The following is a 17,047-nucleotide window of genomic DNA, read 5'->3' on the forward strand; positions in this document are numbered from 1 at the left end:
AAGCAGGAAGCAGCCAGGCTTTAAAGCTGCAAGGCTATTCAATGCTAATCAAGCAATATTCACACTTGCCTCACGCAGACAAGAGTTCTTTATCCTACCCTGAACATTATTCCACAGATATATAAACCCCGTTTACCTAGTTTCCAACAAATCTGACAACCTCTGAGGATGCCTACCATAGCTGTGGGCGAAATGTCAGGGAAGAATGCTTCTGGAACATCGCCATACAGCTCGGAAAATGCACAACAACCCAGCTCCAAAGGCTTTCCTAGGAGCCAAGTGTCGCAATGCATTACGTCCCAAGCGTCGCCTGAACATAACGTAAGAGTTTCCGGACAGGGAAGCGCAACCAGGGCGCATGCGCGAATAGAAAACCCAAAAGCACGATGTCGAGCCTGGCGTCCTGTGACCCTTCGGGTCTCCAAGCGGCCCCGGCGGCCGAGGAGAAGCCGGCCCCGCCTTCTTCCCTGAAGCCGTGCTGCGCCTGCCCCGAGACCAAGCGGGCGCGCGATACTTGGTGCGTCAGGCGGGGGGAGGGAGGCGCGACCTTTGCGTAGTCGCCAAGGGTCCGGGAAGGGGGGGGGGGGGGTGCGGAGGGACCGTTGCTATGGCAACCACGCAGCGATGGGCCTAAACCGTGGCTGAAGCCGGCTTGCAGTTGCCCGAGGGCTCTTTAGCTTTGCAAGGTGGTCCCAGGCCTGCTCCAGCTTTCAGTGTAGCAAGCTGTGGGGTGAATATTATGACTCTTCCTCAGTCCTCTGAGGAGCGCTTATGAAACACTTCCGGGGAGGGGAGCGACGTAAGCAGATAGAGGCCTAAGAGGTCGTATGTGATTGGAGGTTAGCGCCTGTTTCCAAACTGACGTCAGAGACTTGCTACAGTTTTCGAGAGTTGCTATCCCACTTTTAGTCCTGTGACTGCTTCCTCCTGTTGGATTCTGGGGTTTGTAGTTCAGTGAGGCTTAGGACCTCTTAAGCTGAGAATGTCAAAGACCCAAAGACAAACTACAAACCCCAGAATTCTGCAGGAGGCAGTGGGATCCCAACTCATGAACAGTGTAGTGTGATATCCAGATAGAAGTGCGTCCTTTGACTTGAGTCCTACTGCCTCATCACACTAGAACACGAATCCACTTTAAATCCAGTTTCTGGCTCCAGCAGAATTCTGAGGCTTGTAGTTTGGTGAGGTCCAGTACCTGTCTGGCTGAGCTTTTTAGAGCCTCCCCCCCTAAAGTGGATTTAAAGTGGATCCAAAGTCTAGTGTGATGAGGCCTCTTATGTGTTTAAAACACTACTTAGGTCAGTAGTTCTCAACCTGTGGATCCTCGGATGTTTTGGCCTTCAACTCCTAGAAACCCTAACAGCTGGTAAATTGGCTGGGATTTTTGGGAGTTGTAGGCCAAAACACTTGGGGATCCACAGGTTGAGAACCACTGTCTTAGGTGATCAAGATAAAATAATTATGCCTGTTCCATTTCAGGTTTTGCTAGTCTTGCAGTTGCATGTGGTGTAATCTGTTGAAGCTCACAGGATATGTGTGTGTGTCAGGTGGTATAGAATCCAGACCACAATACTCTGAGGATTCTGTCTGGCAAGAAATACTAGCAATTAATAGCCGAAGTTCCAGATTATAATTAACTCACCAAAGCAGCCAAAGACAAGGACAGACACTTTCTGGCTTGTTGCCCTTGGAAAACTATGAAGCCCTAACGATAAATACTCTTTTGTTTGGGGCTGGGGTAGTGGTGTTCGATAACATAGGCAGATGATGAGAGTGATTCCTCACAGTGCTGCCTATCTCTGCTGGAATTAAATATCTTACAGGAATCTTACCACCCTCCTTGTATTGGACTCCCCAGCATTCCGATGTTTGCATCGGTTGGTAGGGCTGATGCGAGCTGCAGTACAATACCTGGAAAGTCGGGTGATTTTCACCCCTTTTCTACCATGTATTGGAAGATAGAATCATAGGGTTGGCCATCCAGTCCAACCCCTGCCATGCAGGAAAAGCACAATCAAAGCACCCCCTACAGATGGCCTTCTAGCCTCTATTTAAAACCCTTTTGTATTGTATCATGTCCCCTCACAGCCTTCTTTTCTCCAAGCAAAGCCTACCCAGCTCCCTGAGCTATTCTTCACAAGGGCTTGGCTGACAGAGGCATCCACAGCACTCTTGCTCTGTGGCAAAACATTTAGCTGGGATATACTTCCAGTCCAAAACACAGATGCTTTGGGTCTCCTTGGGCCCTTCCACACAGCCATATAATCCAAAATATCAAAACAGAAAATCCCACAATATTTGCTTTGAACTGAGTTATCATCTTAAGCAATGATCAATCTATTTGCTCCAAGGAACTGGGAAGGCTTCTGTTCGATGTTTTGATGTTTTGCTTTTTGTCCAATATAACAGGTTGTGTTTCTCATGTAATTTTAGTTGTTAAGTCATAATTTGTTTTTATATGTTGGGTTCTCAATTTTTGTTATTATGGGTGTATTGTTGTGTTCAGGCCTTGAATGTTTGCCTTTTATGTTTGGAATCCGCCCTGTGTCCCTCCGGGGAGATAGGGCAAAATATAAATAAAGTATTATTATTGTTGTTGTTAATGCGAGTCCACACTGCCATATATTTCAGTTCAAAGCAGATAATGTGGAATTTTATTCAGCTTTGTGGAAGGGCCCCCTTGTGAAACTGCTTTGAGTCTTCTTGTGTAGGGAAAAAGTGATGTATAAATAAACATAATAATAATAAAATATCCCAACGAAATATTCATTTGGCAGGAGGTATTTAATGTATTCTTTCAGGCTACTTTCCAAGTCCATAACATTAAAGTCATTATCACATTCATGTTTACTCAAAAATAAGCAGCTTTGTAATTCTAGTGGGTTCATTTCCCATTGGCTAGATATACAGCCTGGTTACAGTCTAGTCCTTCGCATAATACAGACTAGAAAGAAAAGCAGGGAGCCTTCTCTTCTCTGGAAGTGGGAAAAGACTTGTTGCCCAATCACAGATACTTTGAAAATATCCCCCCCCCCCCCCCCCCGCAAAGGCTTCCTTTGGTCTTCTCGATTAAATGGTAGAGTAAGAGTTAATAAGACCACATGTAGCGACCAAAACAAATCTGGAATACTTTGAAACAATAATTAATTACAGTTACAACTCCAACAGACACATTGTTATGTTACTTGTGGTATTTCTAAAACATCTTTTTGCTTCTTTTTTTTAGTTGTGGGTAAAATGCTGGAAAGAACTACCTTTAGGTTTTTTTAAGATTGCTGATCTGTGGGTACAAAACATATTATCCTCCTGTTCAGTGTGTCATCCATTAAGTACTATTGCTATCTCAAGGAGGCACAGCACAAGCCAGAACTCGAGACTTGTGATGCTTCTCTTTTGCTTTTAAGAGGGTCACACCTCTATAGCTACTTTAAAAAAATCCTTATAATTAAAGCCATGATGCAAACAGATGAAGTTTTCTCTTTTGTTAAGTTATGCTTGTAATATAATGTAATTATATCTTCATTATGGAAAGGAACTAATTACTTGCATGTAACCCGGTACTTTCAAAACCCTCTGTAGAATAGTCACAAAACACACATTCATTTTTCAAGTACACTGGCATAGTATAAATCTACACTGAAATTATGAATTGATCTTATGATCACAAGCATGCAACCAGAGAAAATATGTTCAGAATGTGTATTGCTTTTGATCAAGACTCAAAAGTAGGAGCATCCTGCTTTGCACCTGGCCTTCAGAGATTAAAAAAAAAAAAGATTGCACCTGGCCTTCAGAGATAAAAAAAAAAAAAAGATTGGCTCATTTTCAGTTTTGACAATGAGGCTGAACCTACACTGCCATGTTTGAGTCCCGTTTGGACTCAACTACTAAAATAATGTATAAATATTAAAATAAATATAGTATCCCTACTTTGCGGATTTTCACTTATTGTGGGTGGTCTTGGAACCTAACCCCTGCAATAAGTAAGGGAACACTGTATAGGAAGACAACTCTATTTTTGTGCCTCAATCTGACATAGGGTTCATATATAACAGTGGTGTCAAACTTCTGGCCCTCCAAGTGTTTTGGACGTAGAATTCCTGGCAATTGCAGAAGCTAGCTAGAGCTTCTGAAAGTTGAAGGCCCAAACATCTGGAAGGCCACAAGTTTGACACCTCTGATCTATAAGATCACCTAAATCCAGGGCTAGCATGGAGCTTTGAGCCATCTCCTCCTTCTGAGTGTCCTGAATGCAGATGGAATAAAGTTAGAATAATGTTTTGAATAACGGAATGAATCCAAATCAAACCTCCTTAGGATATTTCAATTCTGTCTAATTTCTGATATCACTTACTTGAGAACTTTTGCCTTGCAGCATCATTGAAAAGGGAGAGGAACACTGTGGTCCTCTTATTGAAGCGCATAAAGAATGCATGCGAGCCTTGGGTTTTAAGATATGAACCAGAAGAACAAGAGCTCTGAATATATATCAGGTAGGCAGACCAATGACCTATTCTAAAACTACCTTTTTCCAGGGAAAATGTGAAATTTATGGAATTTTGCAGATATTAAAGTTGGTGTGGCAGATGGATGTAGAATACCAAAGACATATTATTCAGTGATCACCAACATTGATACCCCACAGTTGTCTTCTATATAGCAGTCCAAATGCAGTGGTGCTGCTTGCTAGTGTAGAATTGCAAGTCCCATTAGGGATTACTTTTAATTCTTTTGAAATAGCCCTATAACTATTGATGAGACATCTATCTGCTCCATGTCTTCTTGGACTGATTTAGCTGATGTGTTCCAGTTGCATAGTTTTTGTGTCACACGCATAGTTAAAGATATGAGTGCTGAAGCTCCTATTGAGTGAAAAACAATATCATAGAGTCCTTTGTGTTCGTTTTCTAAATCCAGATTTTGAGATTCAGGCCACTTCTACACTGCCATGTAGTCCAGATTATCAAAGCAGATAATCCAGGTTATCTGCTTTGAACTGGATTATATGTGCCCACACTGCCATATAATCCAGTTCAAAACAGATAATCTGGATTTTATGTGGCAGTGTAGAAGAGGCCTCAAATCTGTGATTCTGATCAAGTCTTCAAAGTTCCAGGGTATTGTTAGTTATGCTCATAAGAAAGAAAGTGGTACAAAACTAGCAAGCTTAATCATAGTTAAGTTTTACACCACTGCCTGTTACTACATGTGCTGCCTATATGTGCTGTTTTCCAATGTAAGTGGTAGGAAAACAGCAGGCTTACAGATCGTTTCAAACTACTTCTTACTGGATCTTTTTTTCCCCATCTAGGTGGTTTGCTGTGGATTATACTTTTGGTGACTTTACATCTATCGCTGCTAAAATAGATTTTTAAAATATTTTGTATCAGAATATGAATTTTTTTGAAATATTTATGACGGATTCTTGTATCACAACAGTACATTTCCTTATTATCCTCTTTCTGGATCCAGACATTGTGAAAATATGAGATATTCTCCTAAACATTTTCCCATGTTTTCATTTCAGCAAATCAGATATTGGTTCTGTGGAATGTTGTTTCTTCATAGAACCACAAAATATTTTCTGTTATTTTCTGTATGCATTACAATGAGATATTACAAATGCAATAAATAAAAATGAAGTAGTCTGAATTCAGAGATACTTGTTTTATTGGCCAAATGTGTGTGTTGTGTTCTAGCTGAGTTATTTTTTTAGTTGTGGTTCTGGTGGCAGCCTGCAACTCTCCTTGAGTGACAAAATGGCAGCAGCTCTGGATCAACCCTTCAGGCTGTCCAGCCACAAGGTGTCAGGGAGAAGCAATACCACCAGAACTGGATATTGAGCTGGAAATGGAGTGAGCACCAGGTCTCACTGGGCAAGGTTAGGATGATGGCAGTGGCTACAGTCACCACAGCAGATGAGATGGGGGATACAGGAATCATCCTTTTGCTTACTCATGTGTAAACCTCTACAAGCAGTGCTGGTTTAAATTTGAGGTGTGTACAGCAATACAATTTCAGTTCAGTATATTACAGGTAGGAGTGGCATTAAGGGGTAAATCTATCATGAATACTTTTTGAATCTTAAAATGTTCTTTAATTCATTTTCAATGGGAAAGAGTGCATCAGGTACTTTCAGAGAAAGAAGTAGACACACAAACTCCAGTACTGGATTTTGTAATAGCTATATTCATTACACAGACAAAAGGGAAACTTCTACTCATCATTGACTCACATACATATTCACCGTCCTTCCTTCCTTCAGTCCATCTTGGAAGGAGGCGGGTGTTCAGATCCTGCATTCCTCTGAGATCTGACACACCTTTCAAAGAGAAAAGGGTCTCCTTATGTTGAACCTTTTTGCTGTTGTTGTTCTGGATTGTTTTTACAACTTGTCATTCAGCTAAGACTTGCTGAAGCTCCATCAGTACCAGAAGATATGTTGTTCTGACTTCCTTAACTTAAAGAGTTATTATCTCGGACTATGTAAACATATGTTGTTTACACAAAAAGTTCCCAGATTAGTTATGTCAGTTCAGCAGTTTTCATTCCAAAGTTAATTCACCTCTGTTTCTCCATAATGGCATTTCAGGCCTCAAGTTTCTTAGGATGGTATCTTCAGTCTTGCCAGGCCTTAATAGGTCCTTAGCCGGACCGAATCATACAGTTCAATACACCCCCCCCTCCTCCTCCTCCTCCTCCTCCTCCGCCTCCGCTTCCGCTTCTGCTTCTGCTTCTTCTCACAAATCCAGGACAGTGCTGTCACTAAATAATCTGAGTTATAGGCCTAAAGGAGGTTAGAGTAGGTAGAAATAAAAAGGAGACTTTAGGTCACTGAATCTACTAGTTACTGCTGTTCCCTCTAAGGCACATTTAACTCTTTCAGTACTAAGCATTGTATTGTATCTTCAACAAGATGTATTTAACATTAAGATTGCAGATTACAGTTTGAAAGCTACAAATGACTAAAGAGCTGTATATTATTATACTGTCTTGCCTCATTTGTATTTCCACAGATATGAGTTATTATCAAGTAGTATGGGGGCATTGAGCAGAATACTGTTTGATTGCCACGGTGGCTGAAAAAGTCAAAAATACCTTGAGAAAAATAACAAATTCTAGACATGCTAGAGGTCAGGGCCAGTGCATCATTGAAGCTGTTGAAGCCCTTGGGGACGCTCTCTAGGCGGCGGTGGCGGTGGTAGTGGCGCCGGCGACCATCAGGTTGCTCGCCACGGAATGAGGAAGTCCTCGCTCTTCTTACGAGATTTCGTGAGATTTCTGTGAGATCTTGCAAAATATCGTGAGATTTCTGTGAGATTTCGCAAAATCTCGCGAGAAAGCGAGGCCTTCCTGGAGGCCTTCGTAGTTCCGCAGCTAGAGAACGTGCCGCCACTGGCGGTATGTTGGGTGGGAGCGTAATTTGGGGGGGGGGGGCAGCCCTAGGTTTGTTTACATAGCGAAAAAACCTAGGGCTGCCTCTGCTAGAGGTATAAAGCTGATGAAGACTTTACACTAAGGCATATCGCCAAACACATTGACCTTGGCCCCTTGATAATTTTTTTTGCTAAAGTTCCAAGGAATGCTACTCCTGATGATTTTTCATACATCATTCAGTTTCAAAATGAATATGATAGCAGCTCTGCTAAACAAAGTTGAAAATCTTTACAGGAACAGATATGTATGGTCTGCATTTGCATATGATCGATCTGAAAGCTGGATTAACTAGGTTAGTGAAGAGACAGAGTTTTCCATATAAAAATCTATGCAAAGAAAAGTATGGCAGCTGATGCTTCTGAAGCAATGTTTTGAGCAAAAAAAAAATGGTCTCCCTTATTTAAAATGGAAAAATAAAGGTTTGGTTTTTGGAATTTTTAAAAATACATTTTCAAGCCATGGGTGGTTCAATTTGCAAATGCAGAATCTGTGTATTCAGAAGGTTGACTATTTTGAAGAAAACATTTCTTAAAAATGAATTTGGATTTGCCAATTGTATAAAAAAGCAATTCTTACACAAATCCAAGTGTGGTTCCTACAGCCAGTCTACTTTTGCAAAGCATGAAATACCACCATGATGCAACAGTATTTCAAACAGTCCAGTAATTTGTTTGTTTGTTTGTTTTAAAATTGCAACAGCAGTTATAGCTGATTGCGTGCCCACAGTGATCCAGGACTTCCATCTAATTTTAAATGTACCAGCTGTCAGCACTTTCTCCAGTATGCTGTACTCTATAGCATTTAAAAAAAAAAACACTTCCTAAAATAATGTTTGCTGCTTTGGATTATTTCTCCCAAGATGGCTCTGCTTCATAGCAAAGGCAATCTTCCTTTTCTGACTTGAAATATCAGAGATATCTTTTTGCTACCTAGTAGGCTCTGGGAAGGGACTGAAAACCCACGGTTACAAATGCACAAACAATAACTCTCTGTTATCTAGTTCTTTGAGTTATGCTAAGTGGCGAGTGCCTGCCTGAACTCTCTTTCCCTCACAGCCTTTGCTTCTTGGGTTTCAATTCCAAACATGGTTATCTATTTGGGGTCTCTCTTCTTTCCACGGCCCAGTGCTATACATTCCAAATTAAACACAAGTACCCTCTTGTACAGCTCCTCTTCCCCGCCTCTTTTGCCCTCCTGCTCCTCTTTCAACTGAGTCTATTTTTTACTTCTCTTACAGCTGGGGAGGAAGGGAGCCACAGGTCTTTGCAATTGCGTTTTGCTGAGTGCCTTTTGCAACAGAGCTTCGTAGCAGGAAAATTTAGTGTTAATTTGATATTAACCAGTTTTGTGGAAAGGATTGGCTCAGGGCGTTCAGCATAACAATATTTAGCTACTGCTTCTGCTATTAACATTACAACTAATACAACAGTTAATTAAAAAAAAAACACTTTTAAAAAATCTGGGTAGCAATAAAGCTGCTGTTAAGTTCCTGCAACCGCCTCCATAGTGTGTTTTGATATAATTTTCAAGGTGTGTAGGTTAAGAGATAGTGAAAATGAGTGAAAATGGCACCATTTTGGACCGGATTGTTTTCCATCCTGTTTTGTGTGAAGGATGGAAAATCTATATGGAAGGAGCAGCCTATCACCTTGCTAATTTTTTCCTCCTCTTGGGATTTATGGGAGGAAGTGGCCTCATTGGCTCCATCTACATTTTTGGCTTCCTGACTGTTGGTTTCTTCTGCGTTGCTCTCTGGGGCTGGTTGGATGCCTGCGGACTGGACATCTTCACTTGGAACATGCTTTTAGTCCTGATCTGTTTGCTTCAGTTAACTCACTTATTTTACCAGCTCCGTAAACACACATTTTCTGAAGAATTTGACATGCTGTACAAGCAAGTTTGCCAGCCTCTGCAAGTGCCTCCCCAGGTCTACAGAGAAATTGTCAAAGGCTGTGAGGAACAGGTCCTGCCTCTGGCCAAAGACCAGACCTATGCTGTGGAGGGCAAGACAGCAATTGATCGCCTATCATTCTTGCTTTCAGGCAGGTAGGATTCAACCCCTGGATGTCTCCCCCCAGGGTTTTTTTTCTTGTTAATACTCTGATGGTTTTTGATAAATTGATAAAGTCATAACTGCATAATACACTTCTCTTTCAGCACTACACAGAAAAATGAGGAATCCTGGCCTTCTTAGCTGAGTTTTCTCTCAGATAGTAAAACCAGTGACTCCATTGTTTTGTTTCAATTTGCAAAAGAGCTAGGCATGACAGTATTCCACTAATTAGGAAAATTTGTGAAAAAGACACTTTTGGACTTTTCTTTACTGACAATTTTTTTCATTGTCTTTGTCTTTCTATCCCTGATACGATAAAATATTCAAATGCACAAGTCGTACTTCCTGTTTAAAGTAGTGCACCCACATAGGTGTACTGTCTCAATAAAATGTAAGCCCTCTGTCTTAAATTGGAATGGAAAAAATCAAGCAGCAGAAGGCTTAAGGATTCCCTTTTTGCTGAACTGTGAGACTTTTAAAATAAATTCATGATATTTTTCAGGATACAATTTTGAAAATGCATTCTTGAAACTTTGCTGAAACAGATTTTGGTACAGTAGAGGGCCAGATTTTATTCCAGTGATTTTCTGTGGCCTCAATAGAGAATTCTACCACCCAAGCAACTTTAATCCCAGTTAAATTTCTAAATTTGGTATCTGCTAGTTCCTGTGTGAATTTGAAACCTTAGTCATAAAATGGTTTAAACTTCATCAATGACTTTAGTACTCCTTAGTTATTGAAGAGACTCTTTGCAAATCAGCATATCCATCATTAATGTCCTCAGGTTCAGTCATCAATTGCTCTGCTGTAATAGGTTTGCTACAGTGAAATAGGTCCTTTACTTCACTTTATTTCTTAATTAGTCGCTCTCCACCAGAGTGCTCCGAGCGACTTACAATTTAAAATATCATTCCACAATATAAAAACATTCAACAGTCCTTTATCTTGTATAATCTCCACTGTTTCCATCCTTTGTATTAGACAGACTTGTCATCTGCTTTAAACTACAGGTGCAACAAAAAGGGCATATGGGAGAAGGGGGTGGATGGATGTTTAACAAGAGATGGGCAAATTTTCACCATTCCAGATAGAATGTTTAACATATCATTTAATTGTTATAATTGTTTTGCTTCATTCTACTATCTAACTTATTTTATCCAATGAATATTTTCATATCTCTTAATGTGCTGTGCAAATTCTTACTTTGTTCTGAGATTGTGTATTATACTTTCCAAAATATGAAATAGTAAGTGCTCTTTTCAAAGCGGTGTGGTATGCTTACTTGTTACATGAATCAGGCAACTCACCAGCAGTTCCCATACGGAGAGTAAAGCTTTTTTGTTTGTTTTTATCCTTCTCTCCAGGCACCTAATCTTTCTGCTTACCCACTTGCGTGACTGCTTTTGTCTAGCTATGCCATATAATTCCGCTTAAACAATGCAGAATTATTTGGCAAGGCCATTGCTCCTGAATCTTTAAAAATACCACCTCTTGGCTCCAGATCAGTGGTTCCCAACTTTTTTTTCACCCTGCTTCACTTATTTATTTATTTACTTAAATTTATTTATTTATTTACTTACTATATTTATACCCTGCCCTGTCTGAAGGGGACTCAGAGCGGCTGGCAAACTGCAGCACAAATTCAATGCTGCACCGTACACACAATAATAAACATACCATATTAAATTATAAAACAGTTAAAACATATAAATGCTATAAAATGGATTAAAAACATTTAAAGTGCTGAGTCATGATTTTCATAATTCTTGGTTTTCCCATAGTCATTATTCAAACTGCTAGGCTGAGGTCGAATTCCGTATTATCCTACTCCCCGAATGCCTGTGTACAAAGCCAGGTCTTTAACCTTTTCCTGAAGGTTAAAATCCCTAAAATCTTGACACCCCCACCCCCAGTACTATAAAGGAAAATGGGTTCCCTGGAATTACAAAGACAAGTATCCACTGCTATAGTAATACATACATTTCTTAAATGTCATTATACCTATATTTAGTTAAATGCATCAATATCAATACAAAAACAAATAAAGCCATTGCTATACAGTAAAATACTGTTACATTCACAGTAAAACCTTTCTGTGAGTACTACTTACTTACTTACTTACTTACTTAAGCGATCCCTCGTAGTTCGAGGATGATGGTCCTCCATTTCTGTTATCTTGGGGATGGATCCGTAGATGGCTGAAGAGACCTATTCTTGATCTGCATGTTTTCCCGCAGTGAGGACATCGGTTTCCAGGTGGAAGGCGGTCTTGGTCAGGGTTGGCTTGACGGGCCTTCCTCTTGGCACGTTCTTCCCTTAAGCCCTCCATTCGTGCCTCTTCGAACTCTGTAGCACTGCTGGTCACAGCTGACCTCCAATTAGAGCGCTCAAGGGCCAGGGCTTCCCAGTTCTCAGTGTCTATGCTACAGTTTTTAAGGTTGGTTTTAAGCCCATCTTTAAATCTCTTTTCCTGCCCACCAACATTACGTTTCCCGTTCTTGATTTCGGAGTAGAGTAGCTGCTTTGGGAAACGGTGATTGGGCATTCAGACAACGTGGCCAGTCCAGCGGAGTTGATGGCGTAGGAGCATCGCTTCAATGCTGGCGGTTGTTGCTTCCTCAAGCACGCTGACATTTGTCCGCCTGTCTTCCCAAGAGATTTGCAGGATTTTTCTGAGGCAACGCTGATGGAAATGCTCCAGGAGTTGAGTGTGATGTCTGTAGACCATCCACGTTTCGCAGGCATAGAGCAGGGTTGGGAGGACAATGGCTTTATAAACAAGCACCTTGGTATCTCTACGGATGTCCCGATCATCAAACACTCTCTGCTTCATTCTGAAAAATGCTGCGCTCGCAGAGCTCAGGCGGTGTTGTATTTCAGTGTCGATGTTGACTTTTGTGGAGAGGTGGCTGCCAAGGTAGCGGAAATGGTCAACATTTTCTAATGTTACACCAATAAGCTGTATTCCTGGCATTGCAGAGGGATTAGCTGGCGCCTGTTGGAAGAGCACTTTGGTTTTCTGTGAGTATAATGTTTACATTATCTTTGTTATGTAATATTGTATGTCTCATGCAACTAGGCGTATTTTAAATAATCTTTAGCCACTATATATGTTCCCTATAGGATCCATATTTTTTAAAAACTCAGAAAAACAAAACACATAATATGCTACATTCCACTTGATGAAGACTCTCTTGAGTTGAAAGCAGTTATAAAGAAACAAGAACAATTATTTTATACGAGGAGTCAATTCGTGAATTTGGAGTGTACTATTTCCTAGTAAAGAACAACTTTTGTGTACAAGAAAAGGAGTCAATTCAACTTTCAAGAGAAAAATATTATTTTTACTGTGAATGGAACAGTCCTTTGTTTCCCTGTATAGCAGTGGCTTTATTTGAATTGTTATTGATGCATTGAACTAAATCTAGGTTTAATGACATTCAAAAAAATTCTGTATTACTATAACAGTGGATATTTGTATCTGTAGTATCCCCACTCCCAGTGACATATAAGTCTTATTATTCAAAAAATGAACTATTCACATGGAGGAAGCCTAAAAGGCCATTAACGTGGTCTAAACAAGCTTCCAAGGAACATGGCACCCATGAAAGCGTAAAATAAAAGAACAAAAGGACGGTTGAAGTACTGAGGAAAAAACCACTAAGACTCTGTAAAAAATAATCATAATAATATTAAGATACTTTGGGAAATTAGCTATTTATCAATGAGGGACTGTATGACACTTTCTTCTGGGTCCCATATGAGGTAACTATAGAACTCTAAATACAAATGATAAGTATTAAATAAACTTTGATTGCAATTTCAGGATGGTTTCTGCTACCATTCTCCAACTTCACTAAACATTTTGTTCCCACGTCTTTTTGTATCTTTTTTGTTAGCAATTTAATGGCACGTTTGGTATTATTTTCTAGTAAAGAAACACAGGCAGTGAAGCCTGTGGTTTTCCTGCATTACGGTCGATGTCATTTGTTGATGGTTAATAATGTGTCGATGCACATTCTTTCTAGACTTATTATCTATTCAAAAGAGCTTTCCCCTAAAAAATAACACAAGAAAAAATTCACGGGAATGGAAAATGCAAAATGTATATGCTTGAACCTGCTAATGAAAACACGGCACTTTATAAATTTAAGTAATGAAATAGGACAACTATCATGTGGGTAGCAGAAATATTCAAGGCACAGTTCATTTGCGTAGTCTGCATTGAATTCAGGGTAACTTAAGTGTCCAACTTCATTTTGTGTATTTGATGAAAATATGCAAGAAAATCCTGTGATCTGATGTTAATTTTCTTGCAGCTGATAATCCGTTTATTTTTTTCATACAAAAAATATAGACTTACTATGAAACTAATAAATATTGACTTACCTATGAAACTAATAACTGTGATTTGGATTTTTTTCACAGATTTCTTGCTACATTCATATTCAGAACAAAAATGCATTTGTATATATTTTGTATGGCTTATAATGTTAAAAGACCACTGAGAAGAGTGGGGTGGTTGGCCTCCCTTTTCTGTGCTCATGCGCTCTCTCCTTAGTTCTGTGCTCTCGCCACTCCTTCCTCTCTATGAGCAGGCTTTCCCCTCTGTCATCAGCTGTCTGCCCTGTACATTCTGATTTTAATTTTAAAAATTGTGTGTCACAAAAGGTAAAGGTTTTCCCCAGACATTAAGTCTAGTGGTGTCTAATTCTGAGGGTTGATGCTCATCTCAATTTCTAAGCCGAAGAGCCGGCGTTGTCTGTAGTCATCTCCAATGTCATGTGGGCGGCATGACTGCATGGAGCGCCATTCCTTTCCCGTCAGAGCACTACCTATTGATCTACTCACATTTGCATATTTTCGAACTGCTAGGTTGGCAGGAGCTGGAGCTAATAGCGGGAGCTCACCCTGCTCCCTGGATTCGAACCACTGACCTTTGGGTCAGCAAGTTCAGCAGCTCAGCAGCTTAATCCACTGCACCACTAGGGGCTCCGTGTCACAATATTTATTTATATATGAGACCCCTAGAACCATCAGGAATTTAAAAGTATTCACTGTTAATAAATCATTCTCGAATTGCCCTCCTTAAAAATTAAATTGCACCCCCTGTGTATGCCCCATGTAGATATTCCTATCTAAAAATGCTGTATTTCATCTGAGAATAAAAATTAACATGGTTGCTTCAGAATTAACAATGCTGCTTAATGTTGAAAGGGTATTTTGATTCCACAGGGAACTAGCTCATTTATGTCTTTTTCTTGGGTAGGTAGTTGGAGGGCTGGAGTCTTACCCTGTTTCCCCTAAAATAAGACATCCCCAGAAAATAAGACCTAGTAGAGGTTTTGCTGAATTGCTAAATATAAGGCCTCCCCCGAAAGTAAGACCTAGCAAAGTTTTTGTTTGGAAGCATGCCTGCCAAACAGAACACCAGAGCATGCAGGATCAGTAAATGTACCTACCATAGAGTGTTGTACATGGAAATAATGGTAGTAACAAGAAATTTTTGATAGGATTCACAGTTTGTCTGGTTATGCTGGTTTGTGATGACAACTATTGTACAGTATATAATAAATGCTCATTTTTTGTTCAACAATAAATGTGAATTCTTTTTCATGGAAAAATAAGACATCCCCTGAAAATAAGACCTAGAGCATGTTTGGGAGCAAAAATTAATATAAGACACTGTCTTATTTTCGGGGAAACACGGTATCAGGAGTAGGAAAGGCCCTTATCTGGAGTGAATCATCCTGAAAGCTTAATTTAACAGAACATGAAGTTAGACACAAATAAAGAAGATAAAACTTTTTGTATGGTTTGTCTTTTTCTGCTCCTCTGTAGGGTTAAAGTAAGCCAGGATGGACAATTTCTACATTATGTCTACCCATATCAGTTTCTGGATTCCCCAGAGTGGGAATCACTGCGGCCTTCTGAAGAGGGAACATTTCAGGTAATCCAGCAAAATCTAATTTCCTAGCCTTTAATGCATTTTTTTTATTTCCTATCTAGAAACACAGAGAGGGTGGTCCAAAGAGTTGCTCAATTAATTTTTAATGTCCCAAATATTCATCATGGATGGCAGAATTTCAAAGACGAGTATTGGGAAAGATCATTTTTAATTTTTTTTAAAGGTCTGTTTTTCCAATTTCAGGCCGTATGCTGGGAAGCTATTGAAGGCCCCAAAAACATCCTTGGGGGTGGAGGGGCATTAGAGTGATCAACTCTCACATATTTCCCAGGAACTCCCATTTTTGAACTATTTTTTAATCTTCACTTTCTTTTCCTGCTCTGTCCATTCTCTCTTTCTGCTTCATTCTGCATCTTCCATTCTCCTTGTTGTTCTCAAGAAATACCCCCAACATTACCTGAAAGTTGGGTTCGGGGAGGTACACTTTATTCTGATTTCCTTTAAAAAACAAAATTCATGAGAGATAGCACCCATCTTTATTAATTTGAGAGTTTTTTGTGGATAATATGTTAAAACTGGTAAAAATGTTGAAGCTCAATTCAACAGTGTGAAAACATAATACAGAAAGAAGTTTTATTATTGTCATTTTCATTTGTAACAAGGCATTGAATGTTTGCCTGTGTTTGCTTATATGTTGTAATCGACTCTGAGTTCCCACGGGGAGAAGGGCGGAATGTAAATAAAGTGTTGTTGTTGTTGTTGTTGTTGTTGTTGTTATTATTAGTGTATGACACAGCAAACAAGATAGATATGCTGGATTTTGTATCACAAAATCACAAGTCGAACACTTCCCAAGTGCCTAGGACTGTGTGATGTATTTTCAGATGATGCGTGCAGATCCCAGTAAGGTGGCCTTTTGCAGTTGGCAGATCGTAATTTTGTCAATGTCTATTGTTTCCAAATGCAGGCTGAGATCTTTTGGCACGGCACCCAGTCACCACCAGGACCACCTGCACTGGTTTCTGCCAGAGTCTTTTATTATTATTATTATTATTATTATTATTATTATTATTATTATTATTATTATTATTATTATTATTATTTGAAACACAACAAGATGAGTCCACAGCAGACACACTGCTGGCTGTTGTACTGGATCACACGCCGGACACTTCCCAAGTGTCTAGGACTGTGTGATGTATCGGCGAATAATGCGTGCGGATCCCAGTAAGGTGGTCTTCTGCAGCTGGCAGGTGGTAATTTTGTCAGTGGCGATTGTGTTTAAGTGCAGGCCAAGGTCTTTAGGCACTGCACCCAGTGTGCCCATCACCACTGGGACCACCTTGACTGGCTTATTATTATTATTATTATTATTATTATTATTATTATTATTATTAATCAAATAAATACAAAAATAAATACAACCCCCCCCCCAAATTTATTTAAGTACAGTAGAGTCTTACTTATCCAACATTCACTTATCCAACGTTCTGGATTATCCAACGCAGTCTGCCTTTGAGTAGTCAATGTTTTTGTAGTCAATGTTTTCAATACATTGTGATATCTTGGTACTAAATTTGTAAATATAGTAATTACTATGTAGCATTACTGCGTATTGAACTACTTTTTCTGTCAAATTTGTTGTTAAA

General features: G+C 39.7%; 2 protein-coding genes and 1 long non-coding RNA gene across 7 annotated transcripts in view; 2 read left to right on the plus strand and 1 right to left on the minus strand.

Annotated features, from left to right (window-relative positions):
• Positions 1-325: 325 nt before the first annotated feature.
• On the plus strand, positions 326-15,440 carry LOC100563629 (cytochrome c oxidase copper chaperone). Of its 2 annotated transcripts, none has more exons than XM_062971352.1 (3): positions 326-517; positions 4,376-4,493; positions 15,332-15,440. In XM_062971352.1, exons 1-2 carry the CDS (start codon positions 387-389, stop codon positions 4,458-4,460), a joined length of 216 nt encoding a protein of 71 aa, XP_062827422.1. In that variant the 5' UTR covers positions 326-386; the 3' UTR covers positions 4,461-4,493; positions 15,332-15,440. The 2 variants fall into 2 exon arrangements, with proteins under 2 accessions (XP_062827422.1, XP_003226829.1); XM_003226781.4 differs by lacking the exon at positions 15,332-15,440 and adding an exon at positions 5,312-5,652 and having other exon boundaries at positions 329-517.
• Positions 3,805-7,504, minus strand: LOC134296419 (uncharacterized). The gene is made up of 2 exons (XR_010003152.1): positions 7,099-7,504; positions 3,805-6,787 (listed from the first exon to the last, which is right to left on the minus strand). It is a non-coding gene; the product is annotated as an uncharacterized LOC134296419 (long non-coding RNA).
• Positions 7,495-17,047, plus strand: part of popdc2 (popeye domain containing 2) — a 31,099-nt gene continuing 21,546 nt past the window's right edge. Inside the window, exons 1-2 of one of the 4 annotated variants that reach the window (XM_062971350.1) lie at positions 7,495-9,483; positions 15,332-15,440. In XM_062971350.1, the coding sequence (XP_062827420.1) occupies positions 8,993-9,483; positions 15,332-15,440 (600 nt within the window). In that variant the 5' untranslated portion in view covers positions 7,495-8,992. The remainder of the gene's footprint in view (positions 9,484-15,331; positions 15,441-17,047) is intronic. The other 3 variants (XM_003226780.4, XM_008119748.3, XM_008119750.3) reach the window with 3 other exon arrangements.

Source organism: Anolis carolinensis, chromosome 2 (assembly GCF_035594765.1).
Source record: "Anolis carolinensis isolate JA03-04 chromosome 2, rAnoCar3.1.pri, whole genome shotgun sequence".
Taxonomy (NCBI): Eukaryota; Metazoa; Chordata; class Lepidosauria; order Squamata; family Dactyloidae; genus Anolis; species Anolis carolinensis.